The sequence below is a fragment of the Dendrobates tinctorius genome, unplaced genomic scaffold (genome assembly GCF_039654945.1).
Source record: "Dendrobates tinctorius isolate UK_male_01 unplaced genomic scaffold, ASM3965494v1 ptg000304l, whole genome shotgun sequence".
NCBI lineage: Eukaryota > Metazoa > Chordata > Amphibia > Anura > Dendrobatidae > Dendrobates > Dendrobates tinctorius.
The window spans coordinates 1811838-1837294 of NW_027361971.1; the positions used below are offsets into that span (position 1 = coordinate 1811838).

Genomic DNA, 25457 nt, shown 5'->3' on the forward strand with positions numbered 1-25457 from the left:
TTTGCGCACTTCTTACAGATAACCTTTGCCTGATCATTAGAATTTTGTTCAAAAAAGTGCCACACTGCACTCTTCCTACTATGGAAGACATTTTGAGGCCTTGCACGCTGTGCTATTTTGACCATCTGGCCAAGCTGTCCTGCAACTCTTTTGGTTTTTGTAACTCGTTTTTGGACTGCTTCGGGCCTGCCAGATAATAGCTGTTGCGATGTCGATGCCCGCTGCGGATGCTCCTCCTCCTCTTCTGAGCTATTGGCAGCGGCACCCTCTACCCCCAATGGATGCCAATCTGGGTCAACAACTGGGTCATCCATCACCTCTTCATTGTCATGTTCACCTTTCTCTGTGTCACCATGTATGGTGGTATAGTATGCGGGAAGGGGCACCTGAGTTTCATCTGGGTCAGGTTCTGGCTCAGTACACTGCGAGGACAATGTAGTGCTCTGAGTGAATGTACCAGCAGAATCATCTATCAGTGGCTGTGCATCAGTACACTCCATGTCAGATTAATCTTTGCCTGGGTAATTCACGATTTGACTTGATAACCCAGGCATGGTATGTGAAAACAGCTTCATGGAGTAATCTGTAGTGTGGCCTGCCGCATCCTTCAATTTTGGTTGGGGTGAAGGACACAAGGAAAGGTGTGGTTCATGAACATGAGCCTCCAATGATGACTCAGTGCTTTTATTTTTTAAAACTTCAGAAGAGGAGGTGATAGAGCTGGAAGCTGAGTCAGCAATGTAAGCCAAAACTTGTTCTTGAAGCTCCGGCTTTAAAAGCGGTTTACCTACTCCCAGAAAAGGGAGCCTTCGAGGCCTTGTGGAGCCAGATGATGACACAGGCTTAACACCTCCTGCATTAGGTGCTATTTTGCTTTTGCCACTACCAGCAGATCCACCACCAACACTATCATTACCAGCTGCCAACCCCCGCCCACTTCCACGGACTCTTCCACCACACTTCCTCATTTTTGGGGAAAATGTACCCAAAAAACCACCAACTATATGGTACTGTAAAACAAGGTACAAGGTGTATATAGTAGTGGGGAGAATTGGAATTTCTGTAGACTTCAGGACACAGTTGGTTTCTGTCAGGCCCTGTTTATTTTACACCGCAATGTGACAGGCAGATTCTGGATGGTGTAATAAAGGTGGATAGAGAACTGTGGAGAATTGGAATCTCTGTAGACTTCAGGACACAGTTGGATTCTGTCAGGCCCTGTTTATTTTACACCGCAATGTGACAGGCAGATTCTGGATGTTGTAAGAAAGGTGGATAGAGGACTGTGTAGAATTGGAATCTCTCTACACTTCAGGACACAGTTGGATTCTGTCAGGCCCTGTGTCTATAACACCGCAATGTGACCGGCAAAAATTGCCTAGTGTATGACAAACTACAAGGTGTATATAGAATTGGGCAGAATTGGACTCTCCCTAGAGTGTAGGTCTGTAAGAATGGACAAACTCCTCGACTTTTCCTTACAGAGTCACACATATAGCTTCAATTTGGCCGTGATAACAGCCGTTACACGGTACTGAGAGAGGAGCGTGCACGTACACCGCTGTACGGTGTATATAAAATTGTCAAGCTCCGTGTTTTTGTATACGGACTGACACACGCTGTCTCTCTCTAGTTTTGAATGTAATCAAACAGCAAATATACTAAACTGTTTGAAAAACGGACAAAACTATAAGGTGTAGGTCTGTAAGAACGGACAAACTCCTCGACTTTTCCTTACAGAGTCGCACACATAGCTTCAATTTGGCCGTGATAACAGCCGTTACATGGTACTGAGAGAGGAGCGTGCACGTACACCGCTGTATGGTGTATGTAAAATTGTCAAGCTCCGTGTTTTTGTATACGGACTGACACACGCTGTCTCTCTCTAGTTTTGAATGTAGTCAAACAGCAAATATACTAAACTGTTTGAAAAATGGACAAAACTATAAGGTGCAGGTCTGTAAGAACAGACAAACTCCTCGACTTTTCCTTACAGAGTCACACACGTAGATAGCTTCAATTTGGCCGTGATAACAGCCGTTACACGGTACTGTGTGAGGAGCGTACACAGCTGTACGGTGTGTGAAAAAATGAACGCTCACTACCTCACCAGGACAAAACAATACAATTTGGATTGCTTTTAAAAAAGCAGTTTGAACACCAGTGTGCACACAGCAATGCAGCTAGCCTTAAAAGGCAGGCTAATCACCACCAGCGCTGCTGCACAAAAGCAAAAATCTTCATCGCGCAGTAACTACAGTGAAAAGCGCTAGCAGCAGAAGCAGTTTTTTTTTTCTTTTTGCCTTCCTAACGCTCTCCCTACAGAATCAGCAGCTGCAGCAGCTCTCCCTATTCTGAGATCAGCATGAGTAACATGGCGGTCGGCGTCCCCGCCCTTTTATACCCCCTGTGACGCCACACAAAGCAAGCCAATCACTTGCATGCCCTTCTCCAAGATGGTGGTGACTGCTGCCTGTGTCATCACGTTGCCCACAGTGTCCGTTCTTCCTGATTGGCTGAAAAAGTGCGCTAAATCATCTTTTGAAACGCGACTTTGGTGCTAAAGTCGCCGACCTCATGGCCAACCTCACGCTAAGGTCGGGTTTTGTTTCATGAAACCCGACTTTGGCGAAAGTCGGCGACTTTTGAATTTTTTCGACCCGTTTCGCTCAACTCTAGCCAGTAGGGCTGCTGCTGTTGCCAGGGTCTTCTAAGTTGCTGGCTGCTGGTGGTTCTGCTGGCTGGTTCTGGACCAGGTTCAGAACCTGATGCTGGTCCTGATGCTGGTAGACCTTGGGGGTTGCAAAAGCTCTGGTCAGAAGATGGGCCAGCCACCTCTTCACATCCCCTGTCCGGGTCTATAATGGGCTCAGTATCCAACCCTGTCTCCCTCTCTGTGAGGTTGGACTGAGTTCTTTTAGGAAATGTACAAAAAAAAATGTAGCTCTGACCCTAAAAATCATATCATTGATCTCCCAGGATATGATTTTTTCTGGATAGGAGTATTAATGTTTGTTTTGGATGGTGATTAAATAAACTGCTATTCTTAGTGTATTATTAATGATACTTAGGTGCAGGTTTATATGAAATAACACTTTGGATATGCGTATGGATTAGAACCTCCATTGTTATTGTCTGCTGTTTTTTTTTCCCCTTTTGGGGTATGTTATCAGGAAACAATGATTATGAAGGAGTTATATTCTTTTTTGTCCGCAAGTGTGGATTTTTACTATTGCTGTTGCCTATGCAGCATCAATAGTAAAAGATAGAATGTGAAAAAGAATAAAAGAAAGATAAAAAAAGGTTATTCTCACCCTCCGACGGCCCCCGGACTCTTTCTTTCCCCTTTACGTGCCCGGCATCTTCCGTTCCCGGTAATGCTTAGCGCGAAGGACCAAAGATGACGTCACTCTCGTGAGAGTGCGACGTCATCCGCGGTCTTTCGCGCAAAGCATTACTGGGACCGGAAGATGCCGTGCGCGTGGTGAGAGGAAAGAAAGAGTCTGGGGGCCGTCGGAAGGTGAGTATATCATTTTTTTTAATTTCAATTCTATTTTTTACAGATTTATGGTACCCACGGTCCGGAGAAGTCTCCTCTCCTCCGGACCCTGGGTATCGGCTAGCGCCGGTCATCTCCCAGCTGTGTCGCCGCTGATGTCAGTGCGGCCGGAGATGACTCACGGCAACCATTTTCCCCACAAATTTGTTTTTAGCACAAAATATTGCATTTTCATAAGGGTAACAGGAGAAATTGCGCAATACAATTTGTTCTGCAATTTCTCCTGAGTACGCCGATACCCAATATGAGGAAGAAAACTACTGTTTGTGCATACGGCATGGCTCCGAAGGGAAGGAGCGTCATTTGACTTTTTGAATGTAAAATTTCCTGGAATCATTAGTGGACATCATATCCCATTTGGAGAGCCCTGATGTGTCTAAACAGTGGAAACTCCCCACAAGTGACCCCATTTTGGAAACTAGAGCCCTCAAGGAATGTATTTAGATGTGTGGTGAGCATCTTGAACCCCCAGGTTCTTCACAGAAGTTTATAATGTTGAGCCGTGAAAATAACAAAATCACATTTTCCTGACAAAAATGATATTTTAGCCCCAAATTTTGCATTTTCATAAATGTAACAGGAGAAATTGCACCATACAATTTGTATTGCAATTTCTCCTGAGTGCACTGATTCCCCATATGTGGGGGAATACTAGTTTTAAGGCACAGTACAAAGCTCAGAAGGGAAGAGGCGCCATATTGGAGTTCAGATTTTGCTGGAATGGTTTGAGGGTGCCATATCACATTGGCAGAGCCTCTAATGTGCCAGAACAACAGAACCCCCTTATAAGAATTTTTTACAACAAACTCAGGTCAATTTTTTTCTGAGTGTGCCAATACCCTACATATAATTTTTTAATATTTTTCAGGCAGAGTGCAAAGCTCAGAAGGTAAGGAGCGCCAGATTCTACTGATATGGTATGCAGGTGCCATGACCAACTGGGAGAGCCCATGAGATGCCAGAACAGCTGAGCTCCCCATAAGTGACCCCATTTTACAAAGTACACCTCTCAATGAATTCAACTAGGGGTGCCGTGATCATAATGACACAATGGGTGTGTCACAGAATTTTATACCATTGGGCAGTGAGGACAAAATAACTACATTTTTTACCATCAAAACGTAGTTTTAGCCTCAGATTTTACATTTTCCCAGAAGAAGTGGGTAAATATGACACCAAAATTTGTCCCACAATTTCTACTGAACGTGGCAATAATATGTGGCTGTACAATACTACTTAGCCATACAGAGAAACTCGGGAGGGACGGAGCGCTATTTGCCTCCTGGAGTGCAGATTTTCCTCGAAGTTTGCAGACTCCATATACAGAGCCCCTAATTGCTAGAAGAGCGGAATCCCCCCTCAAGTAACCCCATTTTGCAAACTCTACTCCTTGGGGAATTTAACTACAGGTGTATTGACAATTTTGACTCCATGTATATTTTTCCAGAAACAAGCAGCATTGAATGTGTCCGAGTGAAAATTGCAAACTGCAATTGTAGTGACCAGTACAGTGCAGTCACCAGTATGTTATGCCCAGCTCGTGCTTCTGGAGGCATGCACCCTTAAGTTAGGTGGGATCTCATTGCGTCAGACATGCCAAATGTGAATACAATATGTGGTTTAGGTACACTGTGAGGCTCAGAAGGGAGGAGGCATTTGGAGTTGAGAACGCAGAATTTGCTGAATTTCTTTTGGCTGGTGAGGAGCCATTTTGCTTTTCCAGAGCGTTTATGCTACCAGTGACATGGAAACCCCTATCCATTAACAGATGACAGACCTGAGTGGGGACTTGCATTTTTTTTTGTGGATTGAGTTGAAGCTTTTATTGAGAACATTTTACATAACGTTTTGGATCACAGTTATTCAGCGCACTACACTGACCATTTACTTTGGGGTTTCCATTTAAATCTCTGAGTAAAGTGATTCAGATGAAACCTCCATGGAATCCATTCACTATAATGAGGCAGCAGAGATACTCTGGACTCCGTCTGAGCTCTGTTTAGTGGTGTCCTTCTTTTAGAAGTGCACAAAACTGTGGCCGACGGCACTTTTATACAATCCTAAAAAGACATCGCCGGATCATAGGCCAGACAGCATCCACAGTGCCTCTCCATAATCTTTGAAAATTCTTGGAGAACAGGAGAAGTGCCAGAAGACTGGAGAAGAGCAAATGTTGTTCCTATCTTCAAAAAGGGGAAGAAGGTGGACCCAGGCAACTATAGGCCGGTGAGTCTGACTTCTATACCAGGAAAGATCTTTGAACAAATTATTAAACAACATGTATGTCAATACCTGGATAAGAATGAAGTGATTAAACAGAGTCAGCATGGGTTTCTAACTAATAAGTCATGTCAGACTAACTTAATTTCCTTCTATGACAGTATCACTGATTGGGTGGATCAAGGAAATGCTGTAGATATAGTATATCTTGACTTCAGCAAAGCATTTGACAAAGTCTCGCATACAATCCTTATTGAAAAAATGACTAAGTATGGAATGGACAAGGCAACTGTTAGGTGGATTCATAACTGGCTTAGTGATCGGACCCAAAGAGTGGTCGTAAATGGCTGCACATCCAGTTGGAAGAATGTCTCAAGTGGGGTACCACAGGGCTCTGTCCTGGGCCCTGTATTGTTCAACATCTTTATCAACGATTTAGATGAAGGAATTGAGGGTAAACTGATTAAATTTGCTGATGACACAAAGCTAGGAGGGATAGCTAATACTAGAGAAGAGAGAGAGAGGATTCAAAAAGATTTAAATAAACTGGAGAAGTGGGCAGCAACTAACAGAATGGTTTTTAACAGGGAGAAATGCAAAGTACTACATCTGGGCAATAAAAATGAAAAAAGCATATATAGAATGGGAGGAATAGGGCTAAGTGACAGCACATGTGAAAAAGACTTGGGTATACTAATAGATCACAGACTGAATATGAGTCAACAGTGTGATGCAGCAGCAAAAAAGGCAAATGCAATTCTAGGATGTATTAACAGAAGCATACAGTCTAGATCACGTGAAGTCATTATTTCCCTCTACTCCTCTTTGGTCAGACCTCATCTGGAATATTGTGTCCAGTTTTGGGCACCACATTTTAAAAAAGACATCAACAAACTGGAGCAAGTTCAGAAAAGAGCGACCAGAATGGTGACCGGTCTGCAAACCCTGTCTTATGAGGAAAGGTTGCAGGATTTGGGAATGTTTAGTTTGCAAAAGAGAAGACTGAGAGGAGACTTAATAGCTGTCTACAAATATCTAAAGGGCTGTCACATTGTAGAAGGATCAACTTTATTCTCATTTGCACAAGGAAAGACTAGAAGCAATGGGATGAAACTGAATGGGAAGAGACACAGATTAGATATTAGAAAAAACTTTTTGACAGTTAGAGTGATCAATGAGTGGAACAGGCTGCCACGAGAAGTGGTGAGTTCTCCTTCAATGGAAGTCTTCAAACAGAGGCTGGACAGACATCTGACTGGGATGATTTAGCGAATCCTGCTTTGAGCAGGGGGTTGGACCAGATGGCCCAGGAGGTCCCTTCCAACTCTACGATTCTATGATTCTATGATTCATTATAGGGGACCTTCCACCTGGGGTTCTGTCTGAAATATTTATTTCAAAGATTTGTAAGAGCTCAGTGCAGAGCGCAGGATAAATGTGCGCCGAGCCTTTCTGCGCTGTTTGGGAAACAGAATGAACAAATCAACAGCAGGTGAAGAATTGGTTTTATTTATTTTTTATACCATTACTCATGCGGCATAAGTGATTAGGCGAATTATTCTTCGGGTTGGTGCGATGATAGTGATACCAGATTTAAAGCAGGTTTTTATGTTTGGCTGCTGTCACACATTGAAAAACACTTGTTATACCAAAAAATAGTTTTTGCATCACCTCATTTTGAGAGCTATAATTTTTCCATATTTTGGCCCACAGAGTCAGGTGAGGCTACTTTCACACTTGCTTAGTTTTGCATCGCGTTTTTCACGCAAAAACAGCATAGAAAAAACGCATACAAACGCATACAAATGCTGTGTTTTTTTCAAGCATTTTTATGAGCATGAATATCTCCCAGAAGTTTATGTGGATAGCGCAAATAATAAAGAAATCTCCTAAAACTGTTATCAAGATAATAATGATAATAATAATGCCAGCAACCGTGGGTCTCTTAATACGAGGAGACAATTTAAATGACCGTCCAGGTCACTGTTCACAACACGTGCGTTATTAAAAGTTCAACTTGCACAAATGTTTCTCCTACCTTACCACTATAGGCTGGGATGATAACGCATTCCACAATGCCAATGCTGTATTTGTATAAAATTCAATAGAGATTTCAGCTGGCGTAGAGACGCTCTCCTCCTGTGCTCCTACGTGCTGGAGTGATGGTACGTTCCCAAATGGTGACGATCACATAGATTTTTAGAAAGTAACGGATAAGAAATAAAAAGTGTCCACCTCTGATGTGAGTAGGTAACGGGCAATGCTCCGGCCGGTAGCAATAGCCCAAATCTCCAATAGTAATCGCCGATAAAGAGCGGGTCCAGCGGCGGGAGATATGAAAAAAGCCGGCAAGGTGCAGGACCTTGCGTGACGTCACTATCACGTGATGAACTACGTGATCGGCTGAAATGACTGACAGGACCAAAAACCAATCCTACGCGTTTCGGAGGCTTACTGCTTCCTTCTTCAGGGATGATCCATGTCATAGAGGTGACACTTATATATCCAATCGAAAAAACAAAAAAAACAAAAACAAACAAAAAAAAAAAAATTATTTATTGAAAGCGAATAGTTCAATTTCGCTATTTAAACCATTAGGTATAATAGTATTCATTTAAAAATCCATTCGCTTTCTTCTCTTGACATCTGCGCAATAAAATCACCTTTTCTCCAGCTTTTTTTGACAGTCTTAATACCAGTTACCAAAATGTCCTTAATAGAGCCTCCATGATGCTTACAGAAATTATTAGAAAGGGGATGTCCAGTAAATTTATTAATAATGTTACGAAGATGTTCAGCAATTCGTGCACGTAATGGGCGAATAGTTCTTCCTATATACAATTTACCACATGGACAAGTAATTCCATAGATAACCCCTTTTGTGTCACAATTAATAAAATCCATTATTTTGTTTTCAGTACCCTTATTACTAATGAACATTTGTTTCTTAGTGTTCAATTTTTTACAGGGTCCACATCTTTTACATGGAAAAAAACCTTTTACAGGATCTGATTCACCATTATTGTTACTTTTCAAAATTCTTGGGATCGGAGGTGCAATCATGTTTCCAAGATTATTCGCCTTTCGGAACACAAATCTGGGGTTCGCAGGCAATAATTCCCCAATAATTTTATCATTTTTTAAAATGTTCCAATGTTTTTTAACAATATTTCTAATAATTCTGACATTCGAATTATATTGTGAGATAATGGGAATTTCATTTTGAACAAAAAAATCGTCCTGCCTTTTCTCTTTTATAGGATTCAAATGATATTCTCTAGGTGTTTTTCTGATTATATCCGTGGTCCTTTCTAACAGTTTAATATCATACCCTTTCTGTTTGAACTTAATGTTCATAGACTCAGCTTTCTTCTCAAAATCTTGCTCTCTCGAACAATTTCTATGAGCTCTAATTAGCTGGCTCTTAGGGACATTGAGGAGCCATTTTGGAAGGTGACAACTTTCCAAAGAAATGAAATTATTCGAGTCCGTAGGTTTATGGTATATTTGTGTCTGGATAGTGTTATCTTCAATAAAAATCTTCAAATCTAAAAAAGTTACCTCCTTATGGCTGGTGGTGGCAGTAAAATTTAAAAAATAACAATTTTTATTTAACTCACTTAAAAATTCATTCAATAAAGTGTCACCACCAGACCATATGAAAAAAATATCGTCGATAAAACGACGCCAGAGCACCAGATTCGTCCGTAGCCCACCATCCACATAAATTGTCTCTAGTTCCCATTTACCCACATAAAGATTGGCATAGCTAGGGGCAAATCTAGTGCCCATAGCTGTGCCCCATTTCTGGGAGTAGTAGTTCGCCCCAAATTTAAAATAATTATGAGTTAAAATAAATTCAATACAATCCAAAATAAAATCCCTTTGTGGTTTGGGTATCTCACCATTCTTGGATAAGAAAAACTCCACTGATTCACATCCTTTTTTGTTTTGGATAACTGTGTATAATGAGGTTATGTCCAGAGTACCCATAATATAATGATCCTGCCATGTTACATTTTCCAAAAGTTTTAAAATATGAGTACTATCTTTTAAATAAGTAGGGAGAGTAGGGATCAATTTTTGTAGATGACAGTCTACATATTTAGATAAATTAGATGTCAACCCTCCTATAGCAGATATAATTGGTCTACCCGGTGGATTAGCCGGGTTCTTGTGTACCTTCGGTAAATAGTAAAAATAAGGCACTCTCGGATGTTGGATAAAGATAAAATCCCTCTCTTTTTATTTAAAAAACTTTTTTCAAAACCATTTTTTATGAGTTCACCTATTTCTTGGATATACTGATCTGAAGGATCAGTTGCCTTTAATTGATATGTTCGTGTGTCTGCTAAAATTCGTAGGGCTTCATTTTCATAGTCTCTCATATTTAAAATCACAATACCACCCCCTTTATCGGCGGGCCTAATGGTAATGTTTTTATTGTTTTGTAATTGTCTGATAGCCTTATGTTCTTCCCTTGACAGATTATGTTTAAATCTACTACATCTTTTATCTGAGACCTTCCTAATTTCTTGTATGACATTATTTTGGAAGGCATCAAATGCTTCAGAATATTCCTGGATAGGATTAAAATTAGATTTATTCTTCAATCCCGTATGTATATATGGATCCACCAATGTTGGCTGATTTGTCTCATCAATACCTGATAATTTTTTCTTTATATAGTATTTTTTAATGGCCAATTTTCTCATGAACATTTTAATACTGACAAATGCCTGAAATTTATTGAATCCTACATTGGGGGCATATTTCAGACCTTTATTTAGTAAACAAATCTCATTATCTGCTAGTGTATGGGCACTAAGATTAAAATTTTTTTGTTGCGGTTGTTGGGAGGTAAGTAGGGTTATTTGCGATAATGATGATTTATTCTTTTTTTTGGCAAATTTCCCGCCCCTACAGCCTCTTTTACATGTCTTTTTTGGGCCAACTGAAAAAACGGAAGGTGACTCTGTTTCGTCTTCAGTTGTGTTCTTTTTGGATCCTTAACCCCTTCACCCCCAAGGGTGGTTTGCACGTTCATGACCGGGCCAATTTTTACAATTCTGACCACTGTACCTTTATGAAGTCATAACTCTGGAACGCTTCCATGGATCCCGGTGATTCTGACATTGTTTTCTCGTGACATATTGTACTTCATGTTAGTGGTAAAATTTCATTCAAATAACTTGCGTTTATTTGTGAAAAAAATGGAAATTTGGCAAAAATTTTGAAAATTTCGCAATTTTCCAACTTTGAAGTTTTATGCTCTTAAATCACAGAGATACGGCACATAAAAAACTTGATAAGTAACATTTCCCACATGTTTACTTTACATCAGCACAATTTTGGAACCAAAATTTTTTTTGTTAGAAAGTTATAAGGGTTAAAAGTTGACCAGCGATTTCTCATTTTTACAACACCATTTTATTTTTAGGACCACATCACATTTGAAGCCACTTTGAGGGGTCTATATGATAGAAAATACCCAAAAGTGACACCATTCTAAAAACTGCACCCCTTAAGGTGCTCAAAACCACATTCAAGAAGTTTATTAACCCTTTAGGTGCGTCACAGGAATTTTTTTGAATATTTAAAAAAATGAACATCTAACTTTTTTTCATAAAAAAAATAATTCAGGTTCAATTTTTTTTATTTTACCAAGGGTAACAGGAGAAATTTGACTGCAAAAGTTATTGTGCAATTTGTCCTGAGTACGCAGATACCTGATATGTGGGGGGGAACGACTGTTTCGGCGCATGGCAGAGCTCAGAATGGAAGGAGCGCCGTTTGACTTTTTCAATGCAAAATTGGCTGGAATTCAGATTGGACGCCATGTCACGTTTGGAGAGTCCCTGATGTACCTAAACAGTGGAAACCCCCTACAAGTGACCCCATTTTGGAAACTAGACCCCCTAAGGAACTTATCTAGATGTGTGGTGAGAACTTTGAACCCCCATGGGCTTCACAGAAGTTTATAACATAAAGCCATACAATTAAAAAATCATATTTTTTCCACAAAAATGATCTTTTCACCCTCAATTCTTATTTTCCCAAGGGTAACAGGACCCTAAAAGTTATTGTGCAATTTGTCCTGAGTACGCTGATACCCCACATGTGGGGGTAAACCACTATTTGGGCGCATGGCAGAGCTCGGAAGGGAAGGAGCGCCATTTGACGTTTTGGGCTGGAATTGAGATCGGACTCCATGTCACGTTTGGAAAACCCCTGATGTACCAAAACAGTGGAAACCCCCCACAAATGACACCATTTTGGAAACTAGACCCCCCAAGGAACTTATCTAGATGTGTGGTGAGAACTTTGAACCCCCATGGGCTTCACAGAAGTTTATAACATAAAGCCATACAATTAAAAAATCATATTTTTTCCACAAAAATGATCTTTTCACCCTCAATTCTTATTTTTCCAAGGGTAACAGGACCCTAAAAGTTATTGTGCAATTTGTCCTGAGTACGCTGATACCCCACATGTGGGGGTAAACCACTATTTGGGCGAATGGCAGAGCTCGGAAGGGAAGCAGCGCCATTTGACGTTTTTGGCTGGAATTGAGATCGGACACCATGTCGCGTTTGGAAAACCCCTGATGTACCAAAACAGTGGAAACCCCCCACAAATGACACCATTTTGGAAACTAGACCCCCCAAGGAACTTATCTAGATGTGTGGTGAGCACTTTGAACCCCCCAGTGCTTCACAGAAGTTTATAACGCCCGGGCGTGAAAATAAAAAATTCGTATTTTTTCCACAAACATGATCTTTTAGTCACCATTTTTTTATTTTCCCAAGGGTACCAGGAGAAATTGGACCTTAAAAGTTGTTGTCCAATTTGTCCTGAGTATGCTGATACCCCATATGTGGGAGAAAACTACTGTATGGGCACACGTCGGGGCTCGGAAGGGAAGTAGTGACGTTTTGGAATGCAGACTTTGATGGAATGGTCTGCGGGTGTCATGTTGCCTTTGGAGAGCCCCTTATGTACCTAAACAGTGGAAACCCCCCACAAATGACCCCATTTTGAAAACTAGACCCACTAAGGAACTTATCTAGATGTGAGGTGAGCACTTTGAACCCCCAAGGGCTTCACTGAAGTTTATAATGCCAGGGCATGAAAATAAAAAAATCGTATTTTTTCCAGAAACATGATCAATTAGTCCCCAATTTTTTCATTTTCCCAAGGGTAACAGGAGAAATTGGACCCCAAAAGTTGTTTTCCAATTTGGCCTGAGTACGCTGACACCCCATATGTGGGAGAAAACTACTGTATGGACACACGTCTGGGCTCGGAAGGGAAGCAGTGACATTTTGGAATGCAGACTTTGATGGAATGGTCTGCGGGTGTCATGTGCGTTTGGAGAGCCCCTGATGTACCTAAACTATTGAAACTCCCCACATGTGACCCCATTTTGGACACTAGACCCCCCACGGAACTTATCTAGATGTGTGGTGAGCACTTTGAACCCCCAAGTGTTTCACAGAAGTTTATAACACTCGGACGTGAAAATAAAAAAATCATTTTTTTCCACAAAAATGATGTTTTTGCCCCCAATTTTTTATTTTCCTAAGGGTAACAGGAGAAATTGGACCCCAAAAATTGTTTTGCAATTTGTCCTGAGTAGGCTGATACCCTACATGTGGGGGTAAAACACTGTTTGGGCGCATGGCAGAGCTTGGAAGGGAAGGAGCACTATTTGACTTTTTCAACTCAGAATTGGCTGGAATTGAGATCAGACGCCATGTTGCATTTGGAGAGCCCCTGATGTGCCCAAACAGTGGAAACTCCCAATTATAACTCCAACCCTAACCCCAACACACCCCTAACCCTAATCTGAGCCCTAACCCTAGCCCTAACCCTAGCCCTAACCCTAGCCCTAACCCAAACCCTAGCCCTAACCCTAACCCTAGCCCTAACCCTAGCCCTAACCCTAAGGCTGTGTGCACACGCTGCCGATTTTGCTGCGGTTCCGCAGCAGTTTTGGCCGCTGCGGACCAGCAGCAGTTTTTGCTGCGGTGTACAGTACCATGATTCCCTATGGGAATCAAAAACCGCAGTGCAGACGGTGCGGAATTTTCCGTGCGGATTATCTGCGGTTTTCAATCCGCAGAAAGAATTGACATGTCAATTCTTTCTGCGGATTCTCCTGCGGTTTGCCATCTCCTCTATTGAGGAGATGAAAAACCGCAGGACAAAACCGCAGAGCAATCCGCAGGTAAAACCGCAGGTCTTTTGACCTGCGGTTTCACCTGCGGATTTTACAAAATCTGCGCGAGTGAATCCGCACCTAATCCGCAGCGTGTGCACACAGCCTTACCCTAACGGGAAAATGGAGATAAATACTTTTTTTTTAGTTTTATTATTTTTCCCTAACTAAGGGGGTGATAACGGGGGGTTTGACTTACTATTTATGGCGGTTTTTATGTTTGGCGGCTGTCAGACGCTAAAAGACGCTTTTTATTGTAAAATAGTTTTTGCATCACCACATATTGAGAGCTATAATTTTTCCGTATTTTGACCCACTGAGTCATGTGAGGTCTTATTTTTTGCGGGACAAGTTGACGTTTTTATTGGTACCATTTTCGGGCACGTGACATTTTTTGATCGCTTTTTATTCCTATTTTTGGGACGCAGAATGAACAAAAACCAGCGTTTCATGAATTTCTTTTGGGGGGGTGCGTTTACACCGTTCCGCGTGCGGTAAAATTGATAAAGCGGTTTTATTCTTCGGGTCAGTACGGTTACAGCGATACCTCATTTATGTCATTTTTTTATGTTTTTGTCGGTTTTATGCAATGAAAACTATTTTATATAAAAAATAATTATTTTTGCATCGCTTTATTCTGTGAGCTATAACTTTTTTATTTTTTCGCTGATGATGCTGTATTGTGGCTCGTTTTTTGCGGGACAAGATGATGTTTTCAGCGGTACCATGGATATTTATATGCGTCTTTTTGATCGCGCGTTATTACACTTTTTGTTTGGCGGTATGATAATAAATCATTATTTTTTGCTTCGTTTTTTATTTTTATTTTTTAAGGGGTTCGCTTAAAGGGTTAACTAATGGGACAGTTTTATAGGGCTGGTCATTACGGACGCGGCAATACCTAATATGTGTACTTTTATTGTTTTTTTTTTTATTATTTCCAAAAAATGGATTTATTGGGGGAATATTTTTTTTTTTTTTTCTAATTTATTTGGCGATTTTTTTAAATTTATTTTTACATTTTTTTTTAATTTTTTTTTACTTTATTACATAGTCCCAGGTGGGACATCACTGTCCTGTGACAGATCGCTGATCTGTCACATCACAGATCACTGTGACAGATCAGCAATCTGTCACAGGCATTGAAGCAGACTTCCTCTTGCCTGCGCTTTGCAGGCACTGAGGAAGCCAGCTTCCTCAGGTCCCCGAAGGCCCCCGTCACCATCTTGGATTCAGGGGCCTGGAGGATAGGAGCCCCCCGCAGCAGCGCTGCACATTGCGCTGCCGTGGGGGGCTCAGGGAAATTTTCTGCGTTTTTTCTCTATAATTTCTTTTTCCTTGGATTTTATCCTCTTTCTAATATTATTAGACAAATAGATAATTTCTGGATATGATTCATAGGGTTTAATGTCTTCAAAGAGTTTTGAGATTACTTAACTGCATACCTAAAGGTCTCGTTGTATATAAATCCCTGACAGGCGATATAGGAGACCCGGATACAAAATCAGAATGGGATGCAATGTTTAATGATTTTTCTAAACGCACTGTATCATTTATAATAGAGAAGAGAAGAGAAAGACTGGTTTGATGACAATCCGCCAGGAAATCTCAAAACTCTTTGAAGACATTAAACCCTATGAATCATATCCAGAAATTATCTATTTGTCTAATAATATTAGAAAGAGGATAAAATCCAAGGAAAAAGAAATTATAGAGAAAAAACGCAGAAAATTTGGAAGAGACCTTACTACTATTGCTGATAATACACATATAGGCATTAAAATTCCTCCCCCTAAATCTTCTTGCTCATTGGTAACTCTTGATGAAATACAGGGAGTTGATAGCTCCTTTCTAACTTCAAGTGATAGGTTTTCCATCCACTTAACTTCAAATGCCGAGCATCTGATGGCTAGTGAGTTTATTGAGAACAATGTTAGTATGGATTCAAATATAGAAAACATAAATAATGTAGAAGATCCTTCGGCTAACTCTACACCGTTACCTTCAGTGAGTACACAGAATAGGTTTACAACATTAGCTAATGTTGATATTACCGCCCAAGATCCAGTTAATGAATCGACTCACCCATCACCTCTAGTGAAAAAGAAAAATCATAATAACATTAAGGATCCAAAAAGAACACAACTGAAGACGAAACAGAGTCACCTTCCGTTTTTTCAGTTGGCCCAAAAAAGACATGTAAAAGAGGCTGTAGGGGCGGGAAATTTGCCAAAAAAAGAATAAATCATCATTATCGCAAATAACCCTACTTACCTCCCAACAACCGCAACAAAAATTTTTTAATCTTAGTGCCCATACACTAGCAGATAATGAGATTTGTTTACTAAATAAAGGTCTGAAATATGCCCCCAATGTAGGATTCAATAAATTTCAGGCATTTGTCGGTATTAAAATGTTCATGAGAAAATTGGCCATTAAAAAATACTATATAAAGAAAAAATTATCAGGTATTGATGAGACAAATCAGCCAACATTGGTGGATCCATATATACATACGGGATTGAAGAATAAATCTAATTTTAATCCTATCCAGGAATATTCTGAAGCATTTGATGCCTTCCAAAATAATGTCATACAAGAAATTAGGAAGGTCTCAGATAAAAGATGTAGTAGATTTAAACATAATCTGTCAAGGGAAGAACATAAGGCTATCAGACAATTACAAAACAATAAAAACATTACCATTAGGCCCGCCAATAAAGTGGGTGGTATTGTGATTTTAAATACGAGAGACTATCAAAATGAAGCCCTACAAATTTAAGCAGACACACGAACATATCAATTAAAGGCAACTGATCCTTCAGATCAGTATATCCAAGAAATAGGTGAACTCATAAAAAATGGTTTTGAAAAAAGTTTTTTAAATAAAAAGGAGAGGGATTTTATCTTTATCCAACATCCGAGAGTGCCTTATTTTTACTATTTACCGAAGGTACACAAGAACCCGGCTAATCCACCGGGTAGACCAATTATATCTGCTATAGGAGGGTTGACATCTAATTTATCTAAATATGTAGACTGTCATCTACAAAAATTGATTCCTACTCTCCCTACTTATTTAAAAGATAGTACTCATATTTTAAAACTTTTGGAAAATGTAGCATGGCAGGATCATTATATTATGGGTACTCTGGACATAACCTCATTATACACAGTTATCCAAAACAAAAAAGGATGTGAATCAGTGGAGTTTTTCTTATCCAAGAATGGTGAGATACCCAAACCACAAAGGGATTTTATTTTGGATTGTATTGAATTTATTTTAACTCATAATTATTTTAAATTTGGGGCGAACTACTACTCCCAGAAATGGGGCACAGCTATGGGCACTAGATTTGCCCCTAGCTATGCCAATCTTTATGTGGGTAAATGGGAACTAGAGACAATTTATGTGGATGGTGGGCTACGGACGAATCTGGTGCTCTGGCGTCGTTTTATCGACGATATTTTTTTCGTATGGTCTGGTGGTGACACTTTATTGAATGAATTTTTAAGTGAGTTAAATAAAAATTGTTATTTTTTAAATTTTACTGCCACCACCAGCCATAAGGAGGTAACTTTTTTAGATTTGAAGATTTTTATTGAAGATAACACTATCCAGACACAAATATACCATAAACCTACGGACTCGAATAATTTCATTTCTTTGGAAAGTTGTCACCTTCCAAAATGGCTCCTCAATGTCCCTAAGAGCCAGCTAATTAGAGCTCATAGAAATTGTTCGAGAGAGCAAGATTTTGAGAAGGAAGCTGAGTCTATGAACATTAAGTTCAAACAGAAAGGGTATGATATTAAACTGTTAGAAAGGACCACGGATATAATCAGAAAAACACCTAGAGAATATAATTTGAATCCTATAAAAGAGAAAAGGCAGGACGATTTTTTTGTTCAAAATGAAATTCCCATTATCTTACAATATAATTCGAATGTCAGAATTATTAGAAATATTGTTAAAAACATTGGAACATTTTAAAAAATGATAAAATTATTGGGGAATTATTGCCTGTGAACCCCAGATTTGTGTTCCGAAAGGCGAATAATCTTGGAAACATGATTGCACCTCCGATCCCAAGAATTTTGAAAAGTAACAATAATGGTGAATCAGATCCTGTAAAAGGTTTTTTTCCATGTAAAAGATGTGGACCCTGTAAAAAATTGAACACTAAGAAACAAATGTTCATTAGTAATAAGGGTACGGAAAACAAAATAATGGATTTTATTAATTGTGACACAAAAGGGGTTATCTATGGAATTACTTGTCCATGTGGTAAATTGTATATAGGAAGAACTATTCACCCATTACGTGCACGAATCATTTCTGTAAGCATCATGGAGGCTCTATTAAGGACATTTTGGTAACTGGTATTAAGACTGTCAAAAAAAGCTGGAGAAAAGGCGATTTTATTGCGCAGATGTCAAGAGAAGAAAGCGAATGGATTTTTAAAATGAATACTCTTATACCTAATGGTTTAAATAGCGAAATTGAACTATTCGCTTTCAATAAATAATTTTTTTTTTTTGTTTTTGTTTTTTTTTGTTTTTTTGATTGGATATATAAGTGTCACCTCTATGACATGGATCATCCCTGAAGAAGGAAGCAGTAAGTAAGCCTCCGAAACACGTAGGATTGGTTTTTGGTCCTGTCAGTCATTTCAGCCGATCACATAGTTCATCACGTGATAGTGACGTCACGCAAGGTCCTGCACCTTGCCGGCTTTTTTCATATCTCCCGCCGCTGGACCCGCTCTTTATCAGCGATTACTATTGGAGATTTGGGCTATTGCTACCGGCCGGAGCATTGCCCATTACCTACTCACATCAGAGGTGGACACTTTTTATTTCTTATCCGTTACTTTCTAAAAATCTATGTGATCGTCACCATTTGGGAACGTACCATCACTCCAGCACGTATGAGCACAGGAGGAGAGCGTCTCTCTGCTAGCTGAAATCGCTATTGAATTTTATACAAATACATCATTGGCATTGTGGAAAGCGTTATCATCCCAGCCTATAGTGGTAAGGTAGGAGAAACATTTGTGCAAGTTGAACTTTTAATAACGCACGTGTTGTGAACAGTGACCTGGACGGTCATTTAAATTGTCTCCTCGTGTTAAGAGACCCACAGTTGCTGGCATTATTATTATCATTATTATCTTGATAACAGTTTTAGGAGATTTCTTTATTATTTGCGCTATCCACATAAACTTCTGGGAGATATTTCTGTCTTTTGAGATTATTTGGTTAATTTTACTATGGATCGCTATTGAGTGATAAATTGTATTCTAGTGGGTTATATTAGCACAATTATTTTTTAATATTTTAATTGTTTTATCAGTCAGACAAAAAGGTGGTGTTGTCTGATAATTTGCAGCTTGTATATCCCTAAACGCAGCGCCACTGGTTGTATTATATTCGTTTCATTTTTATAAGCATGCATGAAAAAAACGCAGCGTTTTTATGCGTTTGTATGTGTTTTTAGTGCGTTTTTACCGCGTTTGCATTTTTTTCCAACATTAGTTGGCCCCTCACACTAACCCAAACCATGACTTTACTAACCCTAACCCTGACCCTAACCCTAACCCTTAACCAAACCATACCCTAACCCTAACCCTGACCCTAACCCTAACCCTTAACCAAACCATACTAACCCTAACCCTTAACCAAACCCTACCCAAACCCTAACTAACCCTAACCCTTAACCAAACCATACTAAGCCTAACCCAAACCCTAACCCTAAACCCCCATTGCACGCGCATGCGTTTTTTTGAGGCAAGTTGGACGCCCAAAAAATGCAACAGGATGCATTTTGTGCGCCTGAGCGCACGCCACAAAAAACGCATGCTCGTAAAAACGCATACAAACGCATGTGTATGCGCACATAAGCGCATCCCATGCAAAATATAGGAAAAAAACGCATGCGTTTTTTAGCGCTAAAATACAGCGCAAAAAAACGCAAGGGTGAAACCAGCCTGAGGGCTTGTTTTTTGCGAGATGAGCTGACATTTTATTGGTAACATTTTCGAGCACATGACTTTTTGATCGTTTTCTATTCTGATTTTTGGGTGGCAGAATGAACAAAACCCAGCAATTCAGGATTTTTTTGGGGGGAGGGGAGGTTTAGGCTGTTCCATATGAGGTAAAATTGATTTTTTGTCTTGTTTTCTATTTCTTTATTTTTATGGTGTTCAGATGTTAACTAGTGGGACAGTTTTATAGGTCGGGTCGTTGCGGACATGGCAATACCAAATATGTGTACTTTTAGTGTTTATATATTTTTTTCATTCAAATATTTATTTATAGATACAATATCTTTTGATTTTTTTTATTGTGAATTTAGCATTATATACTTCCAGGTATTGTGTTATTCAGTTAATTGTGTAACATGTGTCGGCATAAAACAAAGAAATTCTTGATGCATGAATGAATAAACATATTTTTATTCAAATTGTTATATGTACATCAGCTTTAGAAAGATATATGAAGCCGGTTAAACTGAGAAAAGCAGGCAATAAACATCTCAGAGCTATTCAGTATGTCTTATGCTTTTAAGTGTTGATGAAAAATAGGTTAAATGCTTGCCTTCCACATAAGAAAATGTTAGCGTTTTATTGAACATATTGCAAATCTGATATGCCATGGAGCATACGTATGCTCTTAGTTTCTGTTTGCCCCATGCAGGCAGTTGGTTCTTGGCATATAGGCTGCGGAAATCTACTTTTTATACGGCCCTCATGTATGCCATATAGTTGCTTACATCAACAAAAGGCTCCTATTCCAAAACCGCACACAATGACGCCAATTCATGAAAGCGATATGCTTTTCAAATCACTTTGAAAAGTTGCAAGATTTTTGAGCAATGCAGAGTTGTGCAAAAATGTAGCAACATTTGTCAGTTTTTCCCAGCCCAAACAAAATGGACTGGGCCAAAAGGGGGTTGTGATGGCGCATGACGCCACAGTTCATTGAACTCATGATGAGCTGTAGTGTTCTTTATACCAGAAATCTTACTCCAGTATGTGACTGGAATAAGACCTGTGGTGAGGCTCACAGAGGCGCACACCACTTGGCCGATGTTCCTGATTCATTAAGAGATAGGTGTGTCTTAATGATTGAGGCCTCTCTGACTCCAGCAAGCTCTTTCATCAAGAACATTGTGCACATCGCCGGTTTTGATGAATCGAGGCCAATGTGTTTCATGTTGGAACTCTTTATCATGCAAGGTGTGTTTAACTAAATATGAGGAAAATGCCCTCAAAACAGTGCGAACATAATCTTACATAGATCTGCTTTGCAAGAAAAGACTAATTTTTCAGTAATGTCTAGTAAACACTTTATGAACACCGTCTATAACTTATGTTATAATTGTATGTAGCCCACTAGTTCTTATTAAAGGGGTTGTTACACCTTCTCTCTCCATCTGCTCATTTCTCCTCATCCTCCTGGCTTCCTGCATGTTGGGGAATGACTTGCTCCTGATGATTGAGCGCAGCATGGCTGAGCCACTAGCCCAAACAGTGTCTATGTTGCAAGCAGTGGCAGTTTTGCACCTCACAGGGGCATAAGAGCACTGCAGCTGGATCAGATACAGCAATCAGGCACGTCTGGTAGAAGCATTTGTAAACTCTGTAGCAAAGATTTGCAAGTGATGTCTTCTTTACATGGGGATTATACCCATTTATGAAGGTGAGGCCAACCCTTTAAAAAAGTGTTCCCACCATTCAAAGCTAAAAGTTACAGTAGGACTCTTTCATGATATATCTCTTATTTAGGGGAAAGACTAAGGTAGAACTACTAGTAATATACCATAGCATTCTACAAGTGGTGAAAAAAATGCAGTCACTCCATGTGACTGCAGACTTCTGAATCTTTACACTGCCCACACTGCGTGCTGTCAGAATTCTCCAGTCTGCAGAGAGCAGGCGGCCACATGACCGCTAGTATGTTCTATGCATACTTCCTGCCATGTTCCGGCTAAATGTGCTCTGGCTTGCTCAATTCTCCCATATTGAGTGAAGCTGCACATATCTCGTCTGCAAGTGACTACATGTATGCAATTCCCATACTTGTGGTCACACGACGGCCTGCTCTCGGCAGCAATAACGGAGAATCCTGACAGCATGTGTTGCACGTGCTGTAAGGATTCAGAAGTCTGCAGTCACATAGAATGACTGCAAACTTGCATCAGAAGACCGGACAACCCTTTAAGACATTGTAACTAGATCATTTTTAGGCTGCTATATTTCTATCCTGTTCAGTGTGTAATGGTTCTTACTTTGCCTTGTGCACTTATTATAGAATCTTCAGAATAGTTTAATCAAACTAATAACTACCCTGTTATCTTAATAAAAATAACGCAATACTAGTCTTGCGAGAAGTATGGTGTTCTGTAATCGCATGTAAATGCCATGTGTCGCTTCCCAGTTATTTGTGAGCAGAGAGGAATAAGTGAATAGAAAATAGAAGGCGCATGTTCTCTTTGCTGGTTACATATTGATAATATCGGCATTTCGCAGGCATAAGGGAGTATCCGGTGGGATGTTATTACTTTCAATCTCGTTACCATCCAAGCGTAAGATTTGCAGCCGAGAGAAGGTGGTGATATCCACATGTGTGCAGAAACTTTTTACTGTAAATTCTAGAAATGAGAGACAAAATTATTATCATACTTAATATCGTTCAAGGCATTGAAAGCACATGAGATTAGATTCTGCAACATATAATGCAAGTTTGCAGCCAATTAGTTTTACAACACACAAAAGTGTAAAGACAAAGCATGCATGTACATGAAGTAATGCTTAGGTTATCAAGACTCACCACACACACAAATATGACTCTATTTTGTTTTTTTGAAAAAATTTTCTTTTTCAATCTGGCATAACATAATGCTATTATTTTTACTATTCTATTTTAGGAGAAAATAAGCTAAGGAATATATTTCAGTTGAGCACTATATACATTCTGCATGACAAGGCTGTACCTCAGCCTTTCTCTCTTTACTGCTTGGGTCATGTACACTATATGGAGAAAGGTATTGGGCAGCTACACGTTACACCTGCAGGAGCTTTTATGACATTCCATTCTAAATCTGTGGATAATGTGACACTAATATTTATATATGACATATATAGCAATGCATATAATATGGCATGAATATGGAGTTGGTTCTCCACTTTGCAGTTAAAACAGCTTCTACTTTTCTGGTAAGACTTAAGAAATTTTTGACAATTCATTCAGAAGATTAATTGTGAGTTCTAGCAATGATGTTGGATGCTGGGCTCCCAATCTCAGTTTTATTTCATTCCAAAGTTTTTTTTATGTGGTTAAAGTCAGAGTTCTTTGTGGTCCAGTCAAGTTCTTCCTTAGAGCTGTTTTACATACTGTTCTTCGCCATGTTCAGTTGTCCCATTGGGGATTACGTCCAAACCCCGCACAAAACGGGATTCGGGCTATTAACTATAATAGTTCTGACAGTCAATGTGTGCTCTATTGTGCATCGTTTTCGGGCATATATGTGTAAGGAAGAAGACCGGGCTGTGGGGGCTGACAGAGCATTGGGTCCGGAACTGCTGGGACTGCATCTCTTGTTGCAAGGGGGAAGGAAATTAAGAATGGAGATGACCTATATCTTGGTGAGAGGGGGTGTGGTAAGCGAGAGGGAGACAGGAGTTTTTGCGCTGGAAGACAGAGAGAGTTCCCGCCATAGAAGCGAGGGGGCAGGGACCTGCAGCGCAATGTGGGAAGAGTTAGTCCGCGTGCTGTTGAGAGGGGACGAGTGTAGGCAGGACCAAGCGGGAAAGCATTGCGCGGAACTCCTGATTGCAGAGCACACCGAGTGGGAGAGTGTCGTGCAGAACTCCCAATTGCAGAACATGCCGGATGGGAGATTGTGGTGAAAGACTACTGGTTACTGAGCAGAGTGATGGGTTAGGGGCTCAACGGGTCAGACTGAAGACTGCCCGTTGCCTCCAGAAGAGTGCATACCGATCTGTTAGGCGGGGAGGCCTGAAGATCTCAACACCGGCATCAGCAGGCTGCCTACTTTCATGTTTTTAGAAGTGAATAATCCCCGATTCATACTAAGTGAAACAGTTAAATGCCTAGACTGTGGTTATAAGTTAACCTGTTCTTTGTGTTCGTTAACCTAAAATCTGTTTTAACCCCTTTTGCTCCCTGTGAGGACAAGCCTCCCTGTGTTAATTAAATCAAACCCCTGTTAACCCTTGCTCTGTGTCGCTGCATCCAATTTACCTGCATTACATATGCTTACTGAAGGCAGACACTCAATAGACTGCTGGTCGCCAATGAGTTGCTACAACAGCTGGGGGTCTGCTAAAGACCCCTGTGCTTGTCATTACGGAGCTCCTTTGAAACCCTGCCTGTAGCCAGGCTTCAAAGGAGATGGTGATTTTCACTATACATTCACATGTGAAAGTTTTGAGATCCCTGGTCAAAATTAACGTTATTATTGTTAGGAGTCGAGTTTTCCCCACTGCACAGGGGGAATCTCGAGCCATGCTCTCTGCAGTCTCCCATTCCTCTGCAGCCGCAGAGATTCCTGCTCAGCAGGGTCGCCGCTCCAGGCGTATTGCCCAGGCTGATGCTAAGCGTCTGGTTGCTCCTTCTGGCTCTGCTATAACTCCATGCCTGAGTCAGCACCAAGTAGATGCTTCTGGGACTAAGTCCTATCTTTTCCGTACTGAGCATGCCCGTGGGACTACCTCTCATTGGAGGTCGGAGGTCACATGCGCAGGTACCACTCCTGCTCGGATTGGTCCACCACAGGGAAGGTCCCGGAAGGACGCCACTATAAAAGAGTCGCATGGCCGCTCGGCCATGCGTTAGTATAGACTCTCATGCTTATTTGTGTTTATGATAATGGATTCATGTATCTGGTGACTGACTCATTAAGACTCCCCTCCCTTTGATACACATGTTGGTTAGGGATTCAGAGTGAGAGTCAGCGCTAATGGGTGGCTATGCTCAAGCCACTGTGCTCCCAGTAGTCTACGCACATTAGCGTCCGACTGTACCTCCCTGCTACGGGGACTGTCGTACCGCACCAGGTAGCTGTGACCGCCGTGCGATGCCGTGTGCACCTCTAGTGCTTTCCTCCCCGTCCTGGGTGGTGAGTGGCGTCTGAAAAAAATTCTCTCTCTCTCCTCCCCCCCTCTCTCTCTCCTCTCCCCCTTTCTCTCTCTCTCTCTCTCTCTCTCTCTCTCCCTCTCCCCCTCCCCCAGGCAGCGGTTCCTTTAAAATTCTTCCTTTGCCGGATCCGTTAAAACAACGGTCCGGTGGCAAACGTTGTGCTCTGTACAGGAACGGATCCGCTGTCCGCCATTTTAGCGGATTTTAACTGACAGAAAAAATAGATGTGTGAAACAGACCTAAGCAAGTTGAAGATTAAATGATCTGTAAAAGGCTCAAAGTTAAAGATTG

General features: G+C 40.6%; 1 protein-coding gene across 1 annotated transcript in view; it reads right to left on the bottom strand.

The window, feature by feature from the left end:
* Positions 1 to 20434: 20434 nt before the first annotated feature.
* Positions 20435 to 25457, bottom strand: part of FMOD (fibromodulin) — a 100900-nt gene continuing 95877 nt past the window's right edge. The window contains exon 3 of the mRNA XM_073560753.1: positions 20435 to 22656. Within this exon, the coding sequence (XP_073416854.1) occupies positions 22505 to 22656 (152 nt within the window). The 3' untranslated portion in view covers positions 20435 to 22504. The remainder of the gene's footprint in view (positions 22657 to 25457) is intronic.